At 43.1% G+C, this 24,880-nt stretch overlaps 1 protein-coding gene across 6 annotated transcripts in view; it reads right to left on the reverse strand.

Annotated features, from left to right (window-relative positions):
• Positions 1–24,880, reverse strand: part of COMMD10 (COMM domain containing 10) — a 339,457-nt gene that overhangs the window by 252,706 nt on the left and 61,871 nt on the right. For 5 of the 6 annotated variants that reach the window (XM_075601221.1, XM_075601231.1, XM_075601241.1 and 2 more), the window contains exon 5: positions 5,524–5,634. The exons of the other annotated variant lie outside the window; for it this stretch is intronic. In XM_075601221.1, the coding sequence (XP_075457336.1) occupies positions 5,524–5,634 (111 nt within the window). The remainder of the gene's footprint in view (positions 1–5,523; positions 5,635–24,880) is intronic. 6 annotated transcript variants of the gene reach the window in all.

The following is a 24,880-nucleotide window of genomic DNA, read 5'->3' on the forward strand; positions in this document are numbered from 1 at the left end:
TTCTCAGGTTTTATTCGTACGGTGTTTAATGTTGTATGTTAACCACCTCTCATGCCTGAAGTTTGCAATGCATTGGTAGCCTCAGGCATCAAACAGGGTTACATCATCTTCTTCCACTGGGTTGTGTTAAAAGGCCTATTACAGAACCCTATGGTAGAAAAGTGTTATACACACACACACACACACCTCGTGCTGATCAACACAGATTTCTGAGTCCAAGCATATTTTAGTTTTTTTATGAAACATTAAATTGATTATCTCAACCCACTTATGAATACATAATTCTTAGTAAGTATAATTACATTCCGTCAAAAATATTGCCATTATTTTCCAACGCTCATTTTTAATAGAGCAATATCGCCGTTCAGTAAAACTGGGTTAGTATGTTGTGTTTATATTCATAGGGAATGGACAGCCCGTAGTGTTCAACCTTAAAGGAATTAAATAAATGCGCTTCTGAGATTGATCACCAAAAATAATTTAATTAAAAGATTATTTTTCTTTAATGATTCCTACAAAGTCATGAGAAAGAGTAAGATAGTCTTGTAAGCACTTCTGGGCAGGGACTCCTTTTCCTAATGTTCCTTTTATGTCTCAAGCGCTTATTCCCACTGTGTGTTATATTATTACGCCTCGTGTATTACTGCTGTGACGCGCTATATACATAGATGGCGCTATATAAATAAAGACATACATACATACATAGTGTTCCAATGAAGAAAACTCACTACAAATAAATGAGACTAGACAAACATTTAAGTTGATAAAACACACAAAACCCCACCAAGCTCTTTTTGGGAACCCCTGAGCCCCCACAAAATATATATATGTGTATAAGTGTCAAAAAGGAGAGCTATTGAGCGTGGCATATGTATACAACAAACGACAGAGAAGCCCAATGCTACATCCAATATGACAAAAATACACAGTAAAATATTTATATATTCTCTTGAAAAGGGGTCATTTAGTTTAACCCTTTGGCCAAAGCATTGTAAGCTTGTGAGCCACGACAAGGCAGACAGCTGTTTGCAAGGCCTAACATTACCAGATAAAATATTAATATACCTCCATTAGGATTAAAATTTTCGAGAATATATAAGTATTTTACTGTGTATTTTTGTCATATTGGATGTAACATTGGGCTTCTCTGTCGTTTGTTGTAAACGTTTAAGTTGAAAAGAATGATATTTGTCAAGGTTACAATATATCATTCCTAACCAGGTACAGTAATGAAGAGTAAGAAACGGATTACCACCAAAAATCCCCTTCAAAGAGACACATTTCCTTGGTAACCAACTATTATGTGCCTTAAAAAATGTGGATTTAACAAGTATAAAGTTATAGCTCATGGTCCCTACCTAATGGTAAACAACTCCTGCTTCTTAGTTCATGTAGCTGTATCTAAAAAAAAAAAATAGCTTTCGAAAACGTACAATTTATTTCTATTTTTTTCCTAAGTTCCCAGAAGAACGCCATGCATAAAAACAATGCAAAACATAACAAATGGAAGAATGACTTCAAGACACCCAAAGTAGGGTTATTAAATGGAGTCAGTGCTTGATACTGTTCTGCTCTCAAAAACAAAAATGAAGTCATAACATGACTTGATCGTTCATGTTGTGCTGATCCGTTAATTAGTTTTCATTCTTTTCAAAAGCTTGTTTTTTTTGCTTTGTTTTCACTTATGTATTATTTTACTGACATCAGCTGTTATCATGGCAACCTCAGTTGTCTTACGAAGTGTGAAGGGCAGTGGCCATTTTAATCTCCCTGGGAGGCACATTTTCAGCAACTGATATCCTCCAGAATCCAAGTACAGAATTGAAAAAGGGTGGGATTGCTAGAAACAGCAGCAACATGGTTTCACAATGGTAAAAAGGAAGGAGAATTTGTTTTCTTTATGGGTCGTATAGCAGATTGCTGCTTTAAGTACAACAGACTCGTATCATCAAGACTTGGGCAGCTATGAGTAATACCCTGGACCTGACCACACTCACCCATCAAAACCACCATTTAGAATATTCTATCTAGAATCCCAAAGGGGACACGTCTGCATATGCATGCATAAAACTATTGTGTTTTACATATGAGCAAGGTCACACGGCTCACACTCGGGAGGGAAAGAAAGGATGACACAACCTTTCCAAGTACTCAAAGTACAATTAACTATCAGGCCATACAATAGCTTGAATATTCTCCAAAACAATAAATAGTGCTTGTTACCTAATGACAGATTTATAGATAAACCAGACTCCATAAAACACATCTGTTTGTGAATATGAGCCAAAGGGGTTTGAAGGGATATATGCTGTTGTCAATCTCAGCATTTAATCTTTTTCAAATATTCAGACAACTAACTTTTGGCTTGGTTTCTTGTTTACAATAAAATCATAGATTTCTCAGGTTTTTTTTAGCTATCTCCGTGAAACTGAAAACATCATGACGGGGAGAAAAGAAAAAAAAAGGAAAACAAAATCTGTTTGTTACTAAAATTAATTGACGTGATTATGTCTGAATTACGTGTCAGAAATACATAAACTGAACACTTCCACTGCTTACAGGCAGAGCATTGCACATTGACAGAAGCATGCAAGCTCATGCCTGTTGTCTATCATTATTTTGTCGTTTGCACGTCTATTTTTAACCGAGGCATTGTCCTTTTCTAAAATAATTTTGAGTTATTAACTGAAATGATAGAGGGGACTTTACTTGAAACAATGCTGTATTTTCTTCAATTATCCAGCCTGCGAAATGCCAGAAATTGAACCCGGCATCATGATTCACTTGACCCAGTTTTCATCGACATTAAATCAGCATCGATTCTGCTGTCTTTACTCTGACCAAGAAGAAGGCGTTAAGGTTTACAGAGGGAAAGAGGCTCCTAAGATAATGATTTATAGTAATACATATAGCAATATCATGATGCACCATAGTCAGATATTAGATGTTTTATACAACAAGGCTTAAAGTTGTGGTTTCGCATAGGTTTTTGTTTAGTTTTTTTTGTACTGGGTGCAACTGGATCTCCGGAGCTGAACTGTGTAAATTTCAGCTCTGGGAACCCCCTGCTTTCTCAGATACACCACAGAAGGTGCCCCATGTACTGTGGCCTCCAGGCCGCGACAGCTTCCTATTGGCCCACGTAAATCAGGACATTTAAATAGGCAATCCAAGTGCAGCGTTTTTTCTCTCTCCATATTATTGAAGCAGGGGGTCTCCGGAGCTGAAGCCCATCAATTTCAGCTCTGGGGACTTTCTGCTTCCCGAGATACTTTCCTCCGTAGGGGGTGCCGGTAGCAGCTCCGGCAAGGCTTGCTGGGGTTCATGTAATGTCGGCTTCAAAGCTCTTGCATCCAGCTGGCCAATAGGAAGCCGTGACTTCATCAGGGGTGATTTCCTATTGGCCCACGTGACCAGGACCTTTAAACAGAAGAGAGATACCAGCACCCCCTACAGAGGAAAAATCTCTAAAAGCAGGGGGTCCCGGAGCCGAAATTGACACGGTTCAGCTCCAGATACCCCCTGCATCCTACCTAGGTTGCATGAAATGCTCCTTTAAAATGTGTAAGACTGAGGTTTCAGTGCAGCTTTCTTATCACCAGGACTTTCTCGCATACAACTGCCAAGAGACGTTATATTGTTACAATTTGCTGTGCATTGTATCTGTGGATAATGAAGACATTTACTTTGCGTCCCCAGCTACTAGAATGGAATGACTATATTTGTATGACAGCCAAGACCACAGTGACTAATGAATACAAAGAAGTATAGCAAAAGTACTGTCAAAATGCATTAGGATTTTTTTTTTTTTTTTTTTTTTAAATCACAAAAAATAAGGAAATATAGAGGAAAAGCGAGTCGCTGCACATACTGTAGCGTAGATATGGCGAAGACGTAATTTTAATCTAAATTATTGAGACTTCCCTAAATGTGAGTAGGGGAAGGAGTGGCTCAGGGAGTAAAGACACAGTGTCAGTTCATTGGGACCTTGGGCAAGTCCCTTTTTTTCTCCCTGTCAGCTCTACGGGGCGGGGACTCATTGCGCCTGCAAATTCTATCGCTGCATCTACTGCCAGTGCTATACTGTATAGGAATATATATATTATTCAGCTTGTGATGTATGTACATTATCATTTTTTCTCGTTTATTAATGCTGGAAATGCAAAAGCGTAACAGCTGGAACTGTCAAGATTCTAAAGACAGATCTACTCCCAATGCAGGAATTCTCTAATGAAGACACGTTACTCCTCTATTGCACATTCCTTTCATCAATGGGAGCCGTTCCCGGCACAGAATCCCCATGTCTGTATTTGCTGGACTGCGGTAATTAAAAGTGCAATCCACAAAACCGTAGCCTGCTGCTTACAATGAGAAGTGTTCTGTTTATAAGGAATGACAGGTCCAACTTTTTTTTAAATTAAACACGTTTTTTTGTTAGTATGATTTTTTTTTTTAGTAAAGATTTGTCTGATCTATGTTGTGACTCTTATAGTAGTACCTTTCTTCTTTTCATGCTGTGACACTCCATATGAAGAATTGGTTCCACTGACCAATGCTTCAATATGTAACTTGATTTCTCAGTAGACATGTAATGGGGACATGGGCAGGACATGGGCATCGTGGTGAAAAAAATACTGGAGGGATTCCATCTTTAGGAGGAAAACTACAAAGGTATAAACTTCACATTGCAAATATATTAGGGCACCGGCACACTCCCAGCTTCTTTTTATGGATATTTATCCGGTCACCATTTTCTTAATCCCGGGTGCAAAATCTACTTACACGGCATCCTGTAGCTTGCCGATCACAGTCAATAATATGCAGGTAAGAAGTAGCAGTACCGGAGGATAGGTGTCCAAAATCGCAGGCTCCACGATTTAGTATTTCACGTATTTAATGTGCGGAGAGTACAACACAACCTTTCAGGGGGATAACCCTCCCTTCGCCAGGTGATATACGTTTATGCATATTAAATAAGTAAAATAATAAATAGCAGAATCCGCAATGTTGGACACCAGTCCTGTTGTGTTACTACTTCTTACATGCATATTAAAAACTCCACATTGACAGCTCTGTCCTAGGCTCCAAAAGATGGGTTTTTTATTCAGCTGAATTCGCTGTGACATTTATCGTAGTTTTCCTTTAAGATGGGATGAATCATTTTGTTACAATCCCAGTACTCTGTGTTTGAGACAGAAAGGCCCTGAGGGAAGGAAGCAGGGCACCTAGATGATAGCTGCTGAAATACAATCCTTTTACTTCAGGTTGCAGTGAAAGTATGGGGTTTCCAACACCAGAGATTCACATTGTCACACCCACTGCCCACATAAGGACTTGCCATAGGATTAAATGGCAATGCTGGCATGGTTTACTGCAGTTGATCACAACATATACTGTAAAGCAGGACTTTAGGTTTCTTTTTTTTTTTTTACTTTAGACACCATTGTGAGAGTAAAGACCCGAACTCACAACTTGACCCATAGAAAGAGGAGAGAGCTCACAGCACCAGATGCAGCTTCCTACCTTTGTGTCTTCCGTGCTAACGCCAAGTTCTATCACAGCTTGGGGAGATTTCATTTTAGCTTGGGTGGATTGAGCCATCTGGAGGTTGAGCTGCCAGGCAGTTGTCTCCAGCTAGAAAACAACAAAACAAAAACAACAGTTCCTTCTATCAGTGCTGTGTGCTTCTGAGCAGGGACAAACAGTGCATTACAGCAGTTTGGGCTAAGGCTATACATAAAGTATGAAGCACCTCCTTCTTGGTGTTGATTCCAATGCCATCTGTGTAAGTTGTTTTGCTGATTAATAGTAATATTTGCCCTAAAATGCATTAGATGGGCATACAACATACTGAATTTGACAGTAAGAATAGCAAAGTAAACAAAATAACCTATTCAGCCCCACAAAATGAATGTATCCACCACTGCTACAACTAAATCAAACTGCAGAATATATATTCCTATACATGCAATAGATGCTTCAAACCAAATGTCTAAGATACTACACAAACGCTAACAAAAAGGTTACTAAACCTAAATACATTTGCCACCGAAAATTTTATGAATCAGAGTTGCATTGAGTCCATTCCTAGACCTGCTGATCGGAATTTCTGAGGATGGGGAAGGTGTGACAGATCTTTTTCAAAAACCTACAGCGACCAATAGCGTCTTACATTTTTCTAGTTCGCATCCAGTTGCTTTAAAAAAAAAAAAAAGTATTCCCCTTGGAGAATTTCTCCGGCTTCAGAGAAATTGTTCCGAGTATGACACCTTTACTCAGACGGCTAAAGAACTTCAAACTATGTCATAACTCTCCAGGGAGAGGGAGTGGCTCAGTGAGTTAAAGACACAGACTGGCACTGAGAGTTTGCAGGGGACTGGTTCAATTCCCGGTGTCGGCTCCTTGTGACCTCGGGCAAGTCACTTTATCTCCCTGTGCCTCAGGCACCAAAACATAGATTGTAAGCTCCACGGGGCAGGGACCTGTGCCTGCAAAATGTCTCTGTAAAGCGCTACGTATAACTAGCAGAGCTATACTAAAACATGCTATTATTATTATTATTATTAGAAAGAGGATACAGTCAGTGCACTTTAAGAAAAGTCTGGTCAAAGGCGAGTCTGGTCAAACGCCATATTGAGGGGGACAAGGAGGAGATGGGCCTATTTGTTTCATTACAACGTTTAACTCTCAATGGTCTGATCTTAAGAAAATCCTACCATCTCATTGGCATTTACTTCATAATGTCCCAGGACTAACCAAATTTGATGAGAAAGGTTCTTTAACGGCTAGAAAATCAAATAACTTGATGGATTCTCAGGTTGCGAGCCATATTTTCAGGCAGTTTTCTTTGTGTTTGTGTCTTTGTCCTTTTGATATATGCTATATCTTCTGTGGAGCACCCCCTGTCCTACTTAATGGAACTCCATATATATTAAAAGTAGGGGCTGGCAATGTTTTGTGATGAGCTAGCTAAATTGTGCATTAGGGTTCCCCTAGATTATGCATGTTGCCAATACACAGAACCTTTACTATGCATTGTATATGAGGAAAATACATATTTCATATCTTAACCACACAACTATTTATCAAGTAAAAAGCAAAGAAAGAATGTTAATACTACTTAATGCTGATGGCTTAATCTTAGGCTGGGGCCATGGTGCCTTCGCCCGCACAGAGGCGCTCGGAGGCTGTGGGAAAGCGGGTGCTTTCCCTGGCTATAGTGGATGGGCCGTGGGGCGAAATGAGGGCGAACCGCTCACATGACCTGTCTGTCGCGCTGAGAAATCAGTTTAACCGATTTCTCACGCAAAGCGCGCCCCCTTCTGCTTCCATGTTGACGCGCCCGCACGCCACATGGACGCAAACACTGCTTTAAGGCAGTCTGTTCGCTCAGCGTCCGCACTGCCTGCAGTACCATGGCCCCAGCCTAATGTGATTTTGTGTATGTTAAATACGTCAAAAAGTTAAATAATGCTCTTTCCTGCTGTTTAAATTGAACTTATTTATTCTTATGCAAGTAGAACATTGCTAGTTAGTCAAAATTACATTCAAGGGGTCTTAAAATTAATATAATCATGCAAAATATACTGAGGTAAATACAATCAGAATTCCATGTGCTGTTACTGCTTCCACTGTCCCTGTGATAATGACAGTAACCCAGTGATTGCCAACCTACAGCATGTGGCCAGGAAACTCACAAGAAGGACTCACAGTGACATGAGAAGCATAGACACAAACAGGAGGACACTGACAAATACACAGAAAGAGGGGTCTGGAATGGTGACAGAGAAAAATAACCAATCAATAACCCCAATTAATATAGTGGAATCCTTATTCTTAAAGATGGAATTTTGGGGGGACGAAACCACAAAATCTTGGACATGTTTCTTTATACAACAAATAAAGAACTGGGGTCCCCTAGGCAAAACTAATGGGGTTTTATTGGGGGGGGAGGGGAGGATTGGTTTAAAATGTTCAGAAATCATTGCATTAGTGATGTTAAGCTCTTTCCTTACTGACAGGGTTAAAATCACAATTAAACTGAAATACATGCCATGGGAAAAAAAACAATTACCCGAAGCCTAACTCAATAAAAAATTCTAAATAATGCCACCACTAATTAAATAGAATAAACAGTCATATTGCTCATCTTTTGCTTTTACCTAATGCACTAAAGAAACAATGTACGTATAACAAGATTCCTTGCATATACACATAATCCCATACATATGTGCAATATTAACAGAGCATTACATGTTTCATCATATGTGAACCAGCGGGATGCAAACAGAGATTCTCTTACTCGTTATAAATGTATCATTGTCTTTGCTGTGGGATTAAAAAAAGGTGAAAATATCAATCCTTGAGTTAAGGATGACACCTAAAACTCTGGCTTGCCGTTTTCAATTGGCAGAAGTGTAAAGAAGGCCATTGTGAAGGAGGCTGAGACCTTGAAACAGATACAATATTCACAAAGTCACTGGTACGAAAAAGATACAATTGATTGGGTAACTCCTCTACTGGCAGATAGAAGTTAAAATGTGGTAAACCAATATACTTCTTTATTAAAATCAACAAAAGTTCGACTTTTTTTAAATGGCATCCATAGCAAACTTTCCATTGTTAACATATTTTCATGTGTTTCAAAAAATGGAAATTAGATGCACATATCCTTATGTTTATACTGGTACACATAGTTGAAATAGGCGAATATGGTCTGTACTGTTCAGGTTTATATCTTAAAACATATTAGCAAAGACTAAAGGACATCAATATGTATTGGATGGGAGAAGGGACAGGGGTGATATGATTGAAACTTTCAAATGTATAATATATAAAAAGTTATGGACAAGGTACAAGAAGGAAGCATATTTCAGAGAAATAAGTGCTAGAACAAGAGGTCACACACAAAATGTGAGGAGTGACTTATCTATGTAAAGGGTGATGGATTTGTTAAATAACCTCCAAACAGAGGTGGCAAGGGCTAATACAGCAAGGGCATCCAAAAATGCATGGGGTGGAGAGAACACTACACTAAATATGAAAGAAACCAAGGATTCTGTCAGGTTTTACAACAGATAAACGGACCTGCCCGTTTAGTGGTTCTTATCTGCCTTAACATTCTATGTTTCTACAGCAGGCATAAGTTTATATAGGTACATGTTAAAAATGGACAAGAAGCAAAAAGGTGAAACTGTCCGCATGTCCTTACCCAGAATCCCTGGCTGCAGTGGAAGCATTATATGCTCAGAGATAATGGGGAAAGGCAGGTTTGTGGACTTGATTGAGACATGTCCATGTGTTCACAAGTGGTATTTTTATTTGTTGTACATATATTAAGAAAGACACTTTTCAGCATTGCAATGTCATTAAACATAGAAATCCGGCTGTGCTGCCATTTGCTGTACTATTAAATCCACTGGAATAAGGAACAGAGGACCATTAATAAGTTACGCTACCAGAAAAGAGGTTAATATATTTCCTGTCACTATTTTAACAACGTGTGCAAAGATGTGAGAAATCACAACAAACCAGTTGCAAAGACCGAAACCTGCATTCAGAACCTTGATAGGATCAAGAATCCCTTCTTTTTATAGGATACTAGCTGATATACCCGGCGTTGCCCGGGCGTGGAAGGGCAGGGGGCATGGAGTGGAAGGGGAGGGGGCAAAGGGCAGGGAGGGGGGGGGCAAAGGGCAGGGAGGGGGGGGGCAAAGGGCAGGGAGGGGGGTGGCAAAGGGCAGGTGGGGCAAAGGGCAGGGAGGGGGGGGGGGGAAAGGGCAGGGAGGGGGGGGGGCAAAGGGCAGGGAGGGGGGGACTCAATCCCCCCCACACACACACACAATCCCCCCCCCACATACACACACACAATCCCCCCCACACACAATCACACAACCCCCACACTCATTCCCCCCCCCCCACACACACACACACACACACACACACACACACACACACACACACACACACACAATCCCCCCCCCCACAATCCCCCCAAACACACACACACTCCCCCCCCCACACACACACTCAATCCCCCCCACCACCAACACACACACACACACACTTAATCAGTCCACAATTTCACCTGGGGGGACGACATGCTCCGATCCCCCAACCCCCCATGCTGCTGAAAACGGGAAGCAGACAGGAAGAGAAGGAGGGCTTGTCTGTGTGCAGAGTAGCCCCGCCCCCTCTGCAAGACACAGACATAGAAGCAGCAGCACGGATCTTCTGGCCCCGCCCCCTCTGCAAGACACAGACATAGAAGCAGCAGCACGGATCTTCTGGCCCCGCCCCCTCTGCAAGACACAGACATAGAAGCAGCAGCACGGATCTTCTGGCCCCGCCCCCTCTGCAAGACACAGACATAGAAGCAGCAGCACGGATCTTCTGGTCCCGCCCCCTCTGCAAGACACAGACATAGAAGCAGCAGCACGGATCTTCTGGCCCCGCCCCCTCTGCAAGACATAGACATAGAAGCAGCAGCACGGAGCTTCTGGCCCCGCCCCCTCTGCAAGACACAGACATAGAAGCAGCAGCACGGATCTTCTGGCCCCGCCCCCTCTGCAAGACACAGACATAGAAGCAGCAGCACGGATCTTCTGGCCCCGCCCCCTCTGCAAGACACAGACATAGAAGCAGCAGCACGGATCTTCTGGCCCCGCCCCCTCTGCAAGACACAGACATAGAAGCAGCAGCACGGATCTTCTGGCCCCGCCCCCTCTGCAAGACACAGACATAGAAGCAGCAGCACGGATCTTCTGGTCCCGCCCCCTCTGCAAGACACAGACATAGAAGCAGCAGCACGGATCTTCTGGCCCCGCCCCCTCTGCAAGACATAGACATAGAAGCAGCAGCACGGAGCTTCTGGCCCCGCCCCCTCTGCAAGACACAGACATAGAAGCAGCAGCACGGATCTTCTGGCCCCGCCCCCTCTGCAAGACACAGACATAGAAGCAGCAGCACGGATCTTCTGGCCCCGCCCCCTCTGCAAGACACAGACATAGAAGCAGCAGCACGGAGCTTCTGGCCCCGCCCCCTCTGCAAGACACAGACATAGAAGCAGCAGCACGGATCTTCTGGCCCCGCCCCCTCTGCAAGACACAGACATAGAAGCAGCAGCACGGATCTTCTGGCCCCGCCCCCTCTGCAAGACACAGACATAGAAGCAGCACGGAGCGCCCGTGCACAGCTCTGGCCGCCCCCAGGTTTCCCTGCAAGCTGCTCGCGCCCCCCCTACATAATCGTGCGCCCCCCCAAGGGGGCGCCCCCCCTACCGTGTGTGTGTGTGTGTGTTTGGCCCGTCACTCCGCCTCAGGCCAATGAGAGGTGCGCGGGGGCGGGTGGCCCAAGGGACCAATGACATTTCCCCTAAGGACACCGGACATCCAGACAGGCATACAGTGCTTTCACTAATATAGTATAAGAAACACAGATTCTTCTTCTTCAAAAAAAAAAAAAAAATCAAGATAAAAAAAAAAAACAAGCATACCATTATAGGTAAAAGTAGTACATTGCATCGGGTAAGGGAGATGATTTAACACATGTTTTTTCACTAGAGTAAAAATCTGCCTTAGGAAGAATAAATAATTGTTATTGTTTAATTATATATATATTTTTTTATTTATTTATTTTTTACTAATGTGAAACGGCAATACTTTTTTTTTTTTTTTTGCAATCAATGCATATATTTCAGAAAATATAATATTTTAATCATGGCCAAATTGTAGCAACCACGTTGCAGTCATTACCTCCAAAAAAAATTACCTGTTGTGAATAAAGTGAGTTAGTATAAATACATTTGCCCATCTCTCACTGGGTTACTTGTGGAATGTTTTCATAAAATTAAATCGTTTTTTTTTTCTACACTTAAGATCACAAAGATCTGGAATAAACGGTGTGATTGAGAGGTCAGAGTTCACAGCATGTGACACTTCTTACAAGACATTTTGCTTCATTCCTTTAAAAAGGGCATCTCACTGCGGTTTTCTGCTTAAAAAGAGCAATGAAGGAGCTACTTAAAAGAGAATCAACATTGTGAATCTAATTTCCGAGCACAGAAACCTCAGCGGCTCAGAGCGTATGAATAATATCTATGATAATATATACACTAAGCTTTATTCATACATGCCTGCCCAAATCAAAAATGACATTCCCCCCTGAGGAAGTGGTATTGTAGCTGTAAACGTGTTAGGGATACTTTGCAGTAGGATTCTTAAGGTATGTTTCAGAAGTATAGATTTTAAATAATGCAACAAAGACAGCTATGTTTTATTCTTCTTCTAAAGTAGCCTCGCTTTATCATTTAAATATTCACAGCCCCCACTCATAAATCCCTGCAACATAAAATAGGAGCTTTTATTGCCCAGACAATTCATTCGCTGCTGGAACTTCTAGTACCTGATTAGGGGTTTCAAACGCAACTCAAATTCTGAGAGAACACACACACACGTTTTATACTTTCGTCTATTGAGCCAAACATCGCGTTTGCTCTTTCACTAGCAGACAGGCCTGCGATGCATTGCTGCGCCGAGAAGCTCATGTGCTCAAAATCCAGAGGATGTTCTAGCATCATCAGTGTAAATTGCTGTACTATTTGGAAAGATAGAAATGCAGCTGTTCTAGGATGGGAAAGAGTCAAATACTCAATCATGCCACAAGGTGCATAAAACCAAAACTTTAATATGTATAGCTGCCAGACATTAAAGAGGCAATCCAAGCGACTTATTATTTTCCTTTTTTCAATACAGAATTGAAGCGGGGGTCTCCGGGACTAAACCCCATTAATTTCTGCTCTGGTGTCCCCATGCTTCTGGAGATACTTACCTCCATGGTGGGTGGCAGTAGCCACTACAGGGTTCACAGTATGGCCGATTTTCAAAGCTCCTAGGCCCTGCGGGCCAATAGGAAGCTGTGACATCACCCGGTGAAACTTCCTGTTGGCACAGGACACTGAAGCTAAAAACTGCAGGAGATAACGGACCCACTTTGGAGGTAAGTATTTCCGGAAGCATGGGGTTCCCGAAGATGAAATTAACGGGGTTCAGCTCTGGAGACCCCCTGAATTACAAAATTGAAAGGGGAAGAAAAAAAAACGCCATAGATTGCTTCCTTAAGCATGTATTTAGAAATCCCCAAAACAGAACTGCAAGTGACTGGAGATTTTCTTTACAAGCTCTTTGCTCAGTTCTCCAGCTTGATTGACAAGTGAACATGAAAAAGAACAAAACTGTTATGTGTTGCAAACTAAGCCAGGGGCGGACACAAATATAAAATTCTATCTGGCTCCTAAGTTTTATTTTATAAGAGCCAGAGATTTGTTGAGCAGGGGAGGGAGGCTTTCTTCCAACATCTTTACTCTTTCCCAATGGGGTCCCACCAGCAGCTGTGTATGTCAGTGTGTGTCTGTCTGACAATGCGCTTCAACATTAAACGTTAAAAAAAGCAGGAAGTGCCCAGCAGGGAAGATACTAGCATTATATGAGTTTAACTCATATAGGCTTCTGGGCGTGATTACGGATATAATTAAGACACTTTTTGTAATATTCTACATTTTCAAACATAGGTGTTCAGACAAAAAAACACTCATCTCCCAAAGAATGTAATGAAAATGACATGCGTAAGGGCCGTTCTATAGTGTGCGGCTGTGCGCGCACGCGTGCCTGTGTGAACGCGCGTGCATGTGATGCACGCTTTTTGTGTGTATGCTGTGAGCGAGTGAGGTACTGTATGTATTTGTATGTATATGTGTGTGTGTGTGTGTATGTATGTGTGTTTAAATAAGTTTCGAAATAAATACTTTAATAAATGTTTTAATAACGTACACACACACATTTCAGCGGCGGTAGTGGCGCAAATTCTTTCTTTCTTTCTTTTCTTCATCCTTTCCCCTGTCAGCCGCGGGCGGCACCATTATAGAATGGCTGACTAACCTCAGCCAACTAAAAGTGCCGCACGCGCACACAGTGTAGCGCGCGCACACAGTATAGAACCGGCCTAAGGTGTCCAAATCAAGTCCGACGCGCCCGAAGCGGTTATAATCGACATACAGTAAATGAGACAATATTTGGTCATTTATCTTGTTTCTCTGCTATAGTAAAGTATACAACGAAATAAAGTTGATGAAAGGGAATAGACATTGCCTCCCTGCTTTCTATACAATAGAACACCTGACATTCTGCTGTGGGAATGTAATAGCACCAATGTGTCTTCCTCTTAACTTCGTGTTTAACATTCTTGTGCATCCCGTGCTAAATCACCGACACATCTGTGTTTCACTTACGCCTTCAGTGCAGGAGGCAGCAGCAGTGAAATTCACAGCAGTGTCTGCTGGCACTGAATTGGTTATCATTTTGCCCATGTGCGATAGGTAATAAGTATATATCCATTACTGGTCTAACATATTGCTTCAACTGAATAGCTTCAAAAGCTCATTGACTTTGTCTTATGCGCCTTTGATACATGATATAACGATTTCTCTAATTGCTGAGGAGTTTTTAATTGGTGATCTTGTGCATGCAATGACAAACAGCTTGGAATAATATCCAATGGTATCACTTCAGTAAGTGATTGCATGCGGCCTTGAAGTCATCTGTGTTATGCCTCAGGTTTCTGTAATTAAGTCTTCAACAAAGGACAATTTAATCGTTCCTATACAATTTAACACAGTCTTCAATAGCGGCCTCTCAACAAGCAATCTATTGTGAAATCGTTGACCCTTAGAAAATGTATCTGACTATTTATACAACAGGTGCAGCTCTGTTAAAAAATAATATATATATATATAAAGGCTATTATCCTTCGGGATACCGCTGACAATAACCATACCAAATTGTTCCACAGTTGCAGGCAATGTCATTTCTCTGTATATATAGGTGCTCGGATGTCAGCAGGATGAGCAGGTAAATTGGGTTATTGATGCAGGAAAACTGGCATTCTTTCCGTCAGTATGTCAGACCCACGCTTTCTATGTATTTCTCACTTAATATTCTGCCCATACTGGCACTTGATGCAGGTGCCCCATACACTATGGGGGACACAGAAAGTGGCCACGAAAAGTGAGGATATTAAGTGAGAAATAAACAGAAAGAGCAGGTCAGAAATAGTCTCCCCTAGCCCCCCTCACGGTTCTCCTGGTCCTCAGGTTGGGAAACCATGATTTCATGTTTCCATGGTAGCCAAACGCTTTGTGGGGTTTTAAGATAATCTCTTTCATGAAAACCCTCTTTGTCTCTACAAGTAACCTATTGATCGAAAATATTTTCCTTTTGTACCTTATTTGTAAAGTAATTATGTTGCCAGCATTAGCCGCACTGAAACCGGGAAAGAGCGTATGTACAAGTTTCACCTTCAGGGTGCGGTTAAAGCAAATCCTTTATGCATGTTTCCTTTTAATATGAAATGTGTTTTCATTTTTACTTTGGGCCCTATGAAATTCATTGTTATCAGTTATTTATTGTGCTGTACTCTTCATAGTTTAACTAATGGTAGCATCATATTTATTTTACAAAACTCAGTTTAACCTTTGCAGTGCCGGGGGTGCGGCAGGGAGGGTCCCCAGACCTCCAGTGTAACGAGTGCTTGCCACAAACAGGACGGAACCGCGAGAGCGAGGTGGGGATTAGTAAACACCGACCAGGAGCCGAGAGGCCACATCCGGTGTGCAGGTTCGTAGTCGGGTCAGGGTAGGAGAAGTCGGATAGTAGGTATACTCGGCGTGGTTGAGGGTAGGCGACTGGAGGGTAGTAAAGGTCACACAGCCAAAGTCGAGGGTAGTAGATGTCAAAGACGAGGTCAAGGGTAGGAGACTGTAGGGACGTTGGTGAAAGTCCGTGGTCAAGGTTCAGGTCAAACTGCAAGACAAGGCACCGCAAAGTAAGGCAGGACCAGGTACAACAGAGTGCTTGCGACCAGCACAACATCACAAGTAACAAACTGTTATGCTCAGCAAATTTGCAGAGGCAAACACTGAGCTTATAAAGGATGAACAGCCAATAGCTAAACGGCTGCATGGCAGAAGCTGATAGTGAAACCTGAGCCCTGATTCGTTGCTGTGCAGTGTGCACACAGCAAGTACTCATTAGGTATAGGTGCAGCAAGCCTGAATCAAACTCTGGGGCGGAGCATGCGCCCGATCCTCACATCCAGCACTTCTGCTCCTGGAGCGGTCGCGGAATAGGAGGTCCCCAGATGGCGGAAATGATTGGGATATCCACCCAGTCAGAGCGGTCTGACAGATTTTACAATATCGCACCTGGTATGTCATTATGGGACTCTAAAAAGAGTGGGCGCTGACAATTTGTCTTTACACACAGTTATCATGCATTTGGTTATCACTGAAACATTGATTTATTTATTTTTAGTTTATATTCTACATGTGGCGCAATTAAAATGTCAGTCATATATTGTATCATAAAATCAAAATGATAATACTGCTGCGACACACTTTATTCGAGCAAATACCCAGTATGTACCTGGCAGATACCTGGAATGCGCCGCTCCTCACCTCTGACAAGCCCCGTTGCATTTGCCTTCCCAGCCTGGGTTCATGCCTGGCTGATGGGCGGCTGATCTGTTAAATGATAATGATTAGTATTTAATAGGCTGCAATGCTTCGCGTGTCTACCAGATGGCATAAATTCATGAATTGTAATGCAGTATATATATATATATACTGTGCAGTATTGCAGCCAGCGGGAATAAAATGCTTCAATCCCTGCCTGAAAATACCTCAATGCACTCGGGCAGAAAACAGTCACAAACCTCAATACACCCGGGTATACCCGAATTCGTGGGACTAGCCGAGCTCGAATAAAGTGTGTCGCCAGTGTATAGATTGTTTCCATTTTCTTAGGAAGAGACAAACCTGTTTGAGTTCAAAATAAAACTCTGTTTGAGGAATCTTCAATATACAGTTAAAGATCCTCAAAAGTAAATATTTGTTTTGTTGCTTCATCGAAAACCTTATAACACGTGATCATTATTTTATTTATAAAAATGTTTTATCAGGAAGTAATACATTGAGAGTTACCTCTCGTTTTCTAGTATGTCCTGGGCACAGAGTTATAACAATACATGGTTACATTAAATGAACAGGGTTATACAGTCAATTCACAGACATTTCATGGACAGTTAGAGTTGGAAAATTGAGTACAGGGGACAAAAGGGCTGGTGAGTTTCAGATTGAAATAGAGAAGTTTCAACATCACCAAACATCAGCGAATGGCAACAAACGGCTCACACCCTTTAGCTGCCCTTCAACTACACCAAAGGCCGTCCGCCTTAGGGGCGACACAGATGTACACTGCAGGGGTTAAGATAGAATGCAGCCGTGGATTCAAAGTTCTTTGTCTTCGTGGCTTATTAACATTTCAGTGGGTGGAGTCGACGTTCCACATAATACAAACATATGTTAACCCTTAGCACGCTGGTTCGGTGCAGAGTGGAGCAGCCCCTTAGGGAGACCCATCAGGCATCCGCCTTTCGGGCGACGCAGATGTACACTGAAGGGGTTCAGATTGAATGCAGCTGTGGAGTCATAGTCCTTTGTCTTCCTGGCTCATTAACATTACAGTGGTGGCATCAAATCCATCATAGCCCATAAAAGAATACATATTTCAACCCCCCAAAAAATGCCAAAAAGCACAACACTCTAAAATGTTAATACATAAATAATGATAATAGTGTTTTCTTTTTAAAGTAATATTGCAGATTGCATTTTAAAACACTACTGCAATTCCTCAGTTCCATTTAGGAAACATTTTAACTAACAAAGCCTGCCAAGCACACCCATATGAAAAAGTGGGTTATATTGTTTTATTTAAAGGTGTTTCTATGCACGGCACACAGGACAGGCCTCCTCAGAAGAGGCGTTTCTGGTTGTTTAGAGCAGAGTTGAGGTTGCTATTGCAGATTGCTACCTACCAGTCACTATGAAGATGACTTGTTCCCTTTCATACACAAGAAATTATGCCCAGCTTCTTCCATTACTTAACTTCGTTCTTTCTACGAAAAAGGAACAATCTCCTTTCAAACTAGTTCTATAAACATGCCACAGCCAATTACTGATCGGCAAAGATTAGTCGTTCTGCAACAATAACATAATTAGCCTCCTGAGCGGCAGACTTTGATGAATTAGGCCTTTTTATGTCTCGACACAAGCGAATAGGTTAATTACATCAAATCATTTGCAGCTTCATGAACATTATTTTGGGGGGATGAAGGGTAATCTAGAGGCTTCTCTTCACAAATAAGAAGGTCTTATCTTGGTATAAAAAAAAATCACATTTGCGAAATATTGATTTTGAAAAGTAATAGGCACGCATGCAACATCTGGCTGCAATTATCTGTATGAACATTTTTCTTCAAGGCTAAACTGTATTTTTTTCAAGTCCCCTTTTCTCCCTGTGCCTCAGCCAGCAGCTCCTTGGAGTGGGGGCTCAATGTTCCTGCACACTTCTGGCAGAGCAACATAAGGGAAATACATTATTACTAATAGAAAAAAAAAAAGTGTGATCAAAACAACATGGAGAATCAAGTTTGAAGGTTTTGAATTGAGTATAATGTGTGATGTATTACAGTAAATAAAATTATTGCTTGTGAGCACATTCACATGTCTCAGACAGGTCTGCCACCCTGACTTTCCCCATTATCTCTTAGCATGCAATGCTTCCACTGCAGCTAGGGATTCTAAGTAATGACAAGCAAATGAGCTCAAGATTTGATGTATTTCAGAAAGTGTTGGCACAAACTGTATATATCTAAGCTCTATGGGAAAATGGCATATCAATAATAGGACTGGCTACATTTGGATTTTGTGCTCCAAATAGGTCCCGGCACAAACATTAGAGATACTCGATACACCTGGTATTTTTGTTTTCCTTAAAGTTTGTTATATAAAACAGTATTCTATGAATCACAGGTACTCCCAGGGCTTGCTATAAAAAAAATTATTACAATTTTTACGTTTCTGACCACTTTCTGACCTTTATTAGTATTCCAATAGTGGTCCAAAACATTTATATGTGTTATATATATATGTGTAAAAGCGGCCTTGTAACTTTCTTACTTTTGCTTTCACTCTAACTTAAAAAAAACATCAAATTAAATCGAACAAGTAATGACCATTGACTTTTTAGCATTGGGCAAACTTGTTGAAACTTTAGAATCGAAGCAAACTTTTTCGGCGAACTAAAAAGGGTGAAGTTCGCTATATATGCTTAGGCGTGCAAACAATTTGCTCATCTCTAGTAAATACCTGCCATTCATAGAATATTGTGTTGCATCTAAAGATCAGAGCACCCGCGCATTACCTGCCTTTCTTATTTATTTATATATAAGACTGAAATAATGTTTGTGTGTGTATTTGTTCGTCCTGTGTTATTGGCCCTGTGTGTATTTCTTCCCCCTGTGTGATTGGCCCACGGACACCCCCCGCCCCCCCCCCCCTTCTCACATTGCGTGCACCTCTTGCCCTCACTTGGAATTGGAACCTCACTTGACAGGACCATCTCACTTGGAAGCTGACTTGCTAGGAGAACAACTTTGCTAATCAACGCTACCCACACTCCTCGGCGACCCCGGCCTCACTGCCTCACCTCTCCTCCCACACCAACACCCCCTGTCCGACCAAAAGCAGCCGCCGCCGCAGCCACCGCTCCTCGGTGCCGCCGGCCTCACCGCCTGACCTCTCCCCCCACACCCACCCCCCGGTCACAGCACAAATAGCCGTCGTAGCCACTGCTCCTCGGCGTCGGCAAGCTCACCGCCTCACCTCTCCCCCCCCCAGCACAAACAGTCACCGCCTCCCCTCTTCTTCACCCCCCCCCCCCTTGGCACAGCACAAGCAGCCGCCGCTCCTCGGCGCCGCCGGACTCACTGCCTCACCTCCCCCCCCCCCTCGGCCCAGCACAAGCAGCCACCGCTTCTCGGCGCCAACGGCCTCACCTCTCTCTGCCCCCCCCCGGTCACAGCAAAGGCAGGCACCGCTCCTCGGCCCAACGGGTGGGGCAACACCAGACTGACTGCTACACACACATACGAACTGCCTGACACACCCACACACTGATTGCCTGACACACACACACACACACACACACTGCCTGACACACACACAGACTGCCTCACACACACACACACACACAGACTGACGCGCACACACACACTGACTGACGCACACACACACACTGACTGACGCACGCACACACACACTGACTGACGCACACATACACTGACTGACGCACACACATACACACACTGACGCACGCACACACACACACTGACGCACGCACACACAGACTGCCGGACACATACACACAATGACTGCCACGCACACACACTGCCTGATGCGCGCACACACAATCACTGCCGCGCACACACACACACACACACACACACACACACACTGCCGCACACACCCTGCATGAAGCTCTAAAGGGGGGGGGGGGGACTGTAAAGGGTGGGGTGAACGGGGGACAAACAGAGAGGGAGGGGGGGTGGGAGGGGAGAGAGGGGAGTGGGATCATTACATCCCGGGCAACGCCGGGTATATCAGCTAGTAATATATATATATATATATATATATATATATATATATATATATATATATATATATATATATATATATATATTAAAGGTATCCTCACCAGGCCAACATTCCAAAATAAATCTTCCAGTAAGAAAAAGGCAGCACTCAGTTGAAAATGAAGTACAAAGATTTGTATTGAAAATATAATACACGCACACAAACGTTTCGGTCCTCCAAACAGGATCTTTCTCAAGGCAGTGCACAGATAAAATGACAAAACACCCACATATAAATACCCATCACCCATTGCAGCAAGCAATTCAAGTGAACCAATCAGTAAAAAGCCCGCGAGTCAGTGCAGCTGTTCTAGCTCCTATGTTGATTGCAGGCACCATCACGTGGTCGCAGTAAACCATGATCAGGAAAACAACAGCTGTTCCCTTTGTTACCGGCTCACACAGCGTCCGCTGTAGTCATGGAGACGAGTCCGCCGTCAGTCAGCTAATACGCATGCGTGGCGCCGTCCCGTAGCTATGGTGATGAGTGAGGTTAATGCAGTATGGAGTTAGTGCAGAGTCCGGAAAAAACTATGCTAATGCGTAGTGCAATGACACGATTAGAGCCAGAGCAACAGGCAGGGCCATCTTAACAGCATTATAGGCCCCCGGGCAACGCAGTGCACTGGGCCCTGCCTACACAACCCCAGCCATTAATTGCCTCCCGCGAATCCGTTATATTATTATTTTGCTTCCATAACTTTGCAAGAAATAAAAACAGCAACATTTCTCTCGCGAATGCAGACATGCCAACTCTCCGCTACAAGTCGTAATTTTTCTCCTTCTACCGAGATAGCGGGAGATTTGAATGTTGAGGCGGGTGATCGAAAAATTAGTGTTAAATTCTGGTCTGTGCATAGATTAGCATGGGGCCCCTATGCTCGTGGGGCCCCCGGGCAACTGCCCAGCGTGCCCATGTGTTAAGACGGAACTGGCAGCAGGGCTGCTGAGATGAGGGAGTGCGGGAAAGGGTAAGAAAAAGTGGGGGCTAAGGGAGCAAAATTGACAGGAGAAGGGGATGGATAGCAAAATTAATCAAACGGTCCTTAAAGTAACAGGGTAATGCCGAAGGGATCATATAGATATTGGTCATTGAGGATGAGGTATACATTATTACTCAGAAAAAGCTCAGAGGATGTAGCAAAAAACCTACTAGATCACATATAAGACCTATACAGATAACATATAGGCCAGAGTATAATGAGTTCGATTCCTACTATTGACTGTTATTTTAGCAGTGATTTACCATCTGCACTATATATATATATATATTTATCTTTTACATACCACGATTCTTTCCTGCGCTCCTCCTCAACTCGAAGCAAAGAAAATTCCACATCCTGGGACTTGGAACTGTCCCATCAGAGGAAGTTGAGCTGCTTTTTTACACTTTATATTTATAATTCACTTTTTGGTGTAAGGTATATTTGTGTATTAACCGGTGTGTCACTTATTACACCAATTTATTATCACTTGGGAAGCGCCCAGTCCACCCACTTTCCCCACTCCCTTACCTTTTGTCAGATAACATATACAGTAGGCCAGATTATAATGAGCTGGTCCGTGATGTCAAGGCACTAGTAGGAATAATAGAGTGAGTCAATAACTATTGACTGTAAGAAGCAGCCTAATTTAAAATCTTCGTTCAGACCACGGGGGGACAAAGTCTTTAATTCGAATATCACTTTGGTCTCAAGTTGGAGAAGCAATTTATTTCTATCTTCGCGGGTATTGGCTTGAAGAATTGGCATGCATCTTAGGGTGGATAAACTGTGTCTATATGCTCTGAAATGTCTTGCCACTGGTAGAAAATTGCAGTACCCGTCCAAGCTGTTATCCTGGAGGCCTTTTCCAATCGTGGTCCTATGGATTGCCATTCTCTCTTTAAACATCCTGCTAGTTTTGCCTATATAATATAGGCCGCAAGGACATTTAATAAAATATATCCCAAACCGAGTTTCGCAATTGAGAGTTTTTAATGGGAATTTGGTTGCCATTGTGTGGATGGCAAACGATTTGTATAAACTGGAAGTTAATATATAATTATATATATATATATATTATATAATTATATATTAACTATATACAGTATATATTTTTATATATATATATATATATATATATATATATAGTCCCAGGACAGTGGGCAGCTTTCTGTTTGATTTATAACAGAAAGTGCAGACATGGTGTGGATGTGATCCGGCCCACAGATTCACAGACACTAAGGCTGGTGGATAGGAAATCCATACCAGACATTACAGTGGTTCTGGTTTCCCTCACCTGCTCTCCTAATTGAGGAACAGGAATATAATGAGTTAGGTTTGCTGCGTCAGTCTCTTTTAGAGCCTGGAGGCAGGGAGGATGCTGCTCCCCAGGATCCATTTCGGGGTAGACAGACCCCCCCCCCCTCTATTGCGATGCTGTCCCCATCTGATAGTTAAGGGCTCAATGTTATATCTCTGTGTTATTTAAAGTTGGTAACTGGCTTACCCAGCCAACATTGTAGATAGAGTTATGTATGTGAGTTAGACTCCTGACAGGAGTAGATGTTTGTTTTTATGATTTCTTTTGTTTCTTAAAATGACAGTGTTTAAAATGTTTAGTGTCACTAATGGGAAAAATAAACCAGTGAAGGTTGAGGTCTGAGTGCCCCTTGTGTGTATACACGTGTGTTTGTCTCTTTTCTAGAAATGAAACACTAGAAGACTGTGTCGTGAAGATCCTGGGCAAATGGCAGCGCTACATAAAGAGGCTGTGGGAGGTGAGGTTGTGGGGGGAGAGCTGCAGGCATTGGGAGAGGCTGCAGTCATTGGGTGAGGCTGCGGGAGGTGAGGCTGCGGGGGGAGAGCTACAGGCATTGGGAGAGGCTGCGGGGGGCGAGCTGCAGGCATTGGGAGAGGCTGCGGGGGGCGAGCTGCAGGCATTGGGAGAGGCTGCGGGGGTGAGACTGTGGGGGGCGAGCTGCAGGCATTGGGAGAGGCTGCGGGGGTGAGGCTGCGGGGGGTGAGCTGCAGGCATTGGGAGAGGCTGCGGGGGGAGGGCTGCAGGCATTGGGAGAAGCTGTGGGGGGCAAGGCTGCGGGGGAGAGCTGCAGGCATTGGGAGAGGCTGCGGGGGGCGAGCTGCAGGCATTGGTAGAGGCTGCGGGGGTGAGGCTTCGGGGGGCGAGCTGCAGGCATTGGGAGAGGCTGCGGGGGTGAGGCTGTGGGGGGTGAGCTGCAGGCATTGGGAGAGGCTGCGGGGGGCGAGCTGCAGGCATTGGGAGAGGCTGCGGGGGACGAGGCTGCGGGGGGAGGGCTGCAGGCATTGGGAGAAGCTGTGGGGGGGCAAGGCTGCGGGGGAGAGCTGCAGGCATTGGGAGAGGCTGTGGGGGGAGAGCTGCAAGCATTGGGAGAGGCTGGCAGGGTATTTTCTTTGAGCCCAAAGTGAAAAGGAGGTTGTCTCATTTTCGCCTTGGTTTAGGCACTTGGGCTGAACCACAGAGATTTAGGGGGGCTTGGATTTTGCACCACCAAACTCCCCCATTTCTGAGCATCTAAGAAATGTGGGACATAGTTACTAAGCAGTGCTAAGCTGCACGTCAACTTACAGCTCAATCATTTGAATGGGCAAAAAGGGGCCTTATGGCTTATCACCATTTTGTAAATATGACCATTCATATTAAAAAAAAAAAAAAGACAATCCCACAAAGCAGTCCCACAATACAGATTAAACAACTTGTCCTACTCATCAACTTGTTTAGAAATATTCATTGGTTTCCTGTGAAAAAATGAAGGATGTATTATTTTATGAAAATCTTACTAAATTCATTCTTGTTACATATTATTGCGATATGCTCTTAAATGTATAATTATGGCACCATAATTACTTTACAAACGAGAACAATAGAACAATAGAAAATCAGTAGAGATTGACAAAAACAGTTTCCTCATGAAAGAGATTACATAACGATCAAACAAAGTCTAACAGGCATTCGGTTATCATGGAAACAATAAGAATTAAAAAAATATATATATTTTATGTTTGTGTATGTATGTATATACAGTAGATAGTGTAGAGGGAGAGGGGGATTGGCCCGGTATTAAAGGGGTTGCACCCCATATGGCCACCCCCTGACCTCACCAGGGAGGCAAGGGGTTAACTGGACTACGGTCCAGGAATGTGGTTTATACCTTGATGCAACATCCAAATGTGTATTCCCCTGTTATAATGTATTGTCTCCATAGGTCGCCATTGCAGCTCCATTGAAACCTATGGTGAATCCGGCGGTTTGGGCCCGTTTCCATCGAAGACCAGCA

Source organism: Ascaphus truei, chromosome 1 (genome assembly GCF_040206685.1).
Source record: "Ascaphus truei isolate aAscTru1 chromosome 1, aAscTru1.hap1, whole genome shotgun sequence".
NCBI lineage: Eukaryota > Metazoa > Chordata > Amphibia > Anura > Ascaphidae > Ascaphus > Ascaphus truei.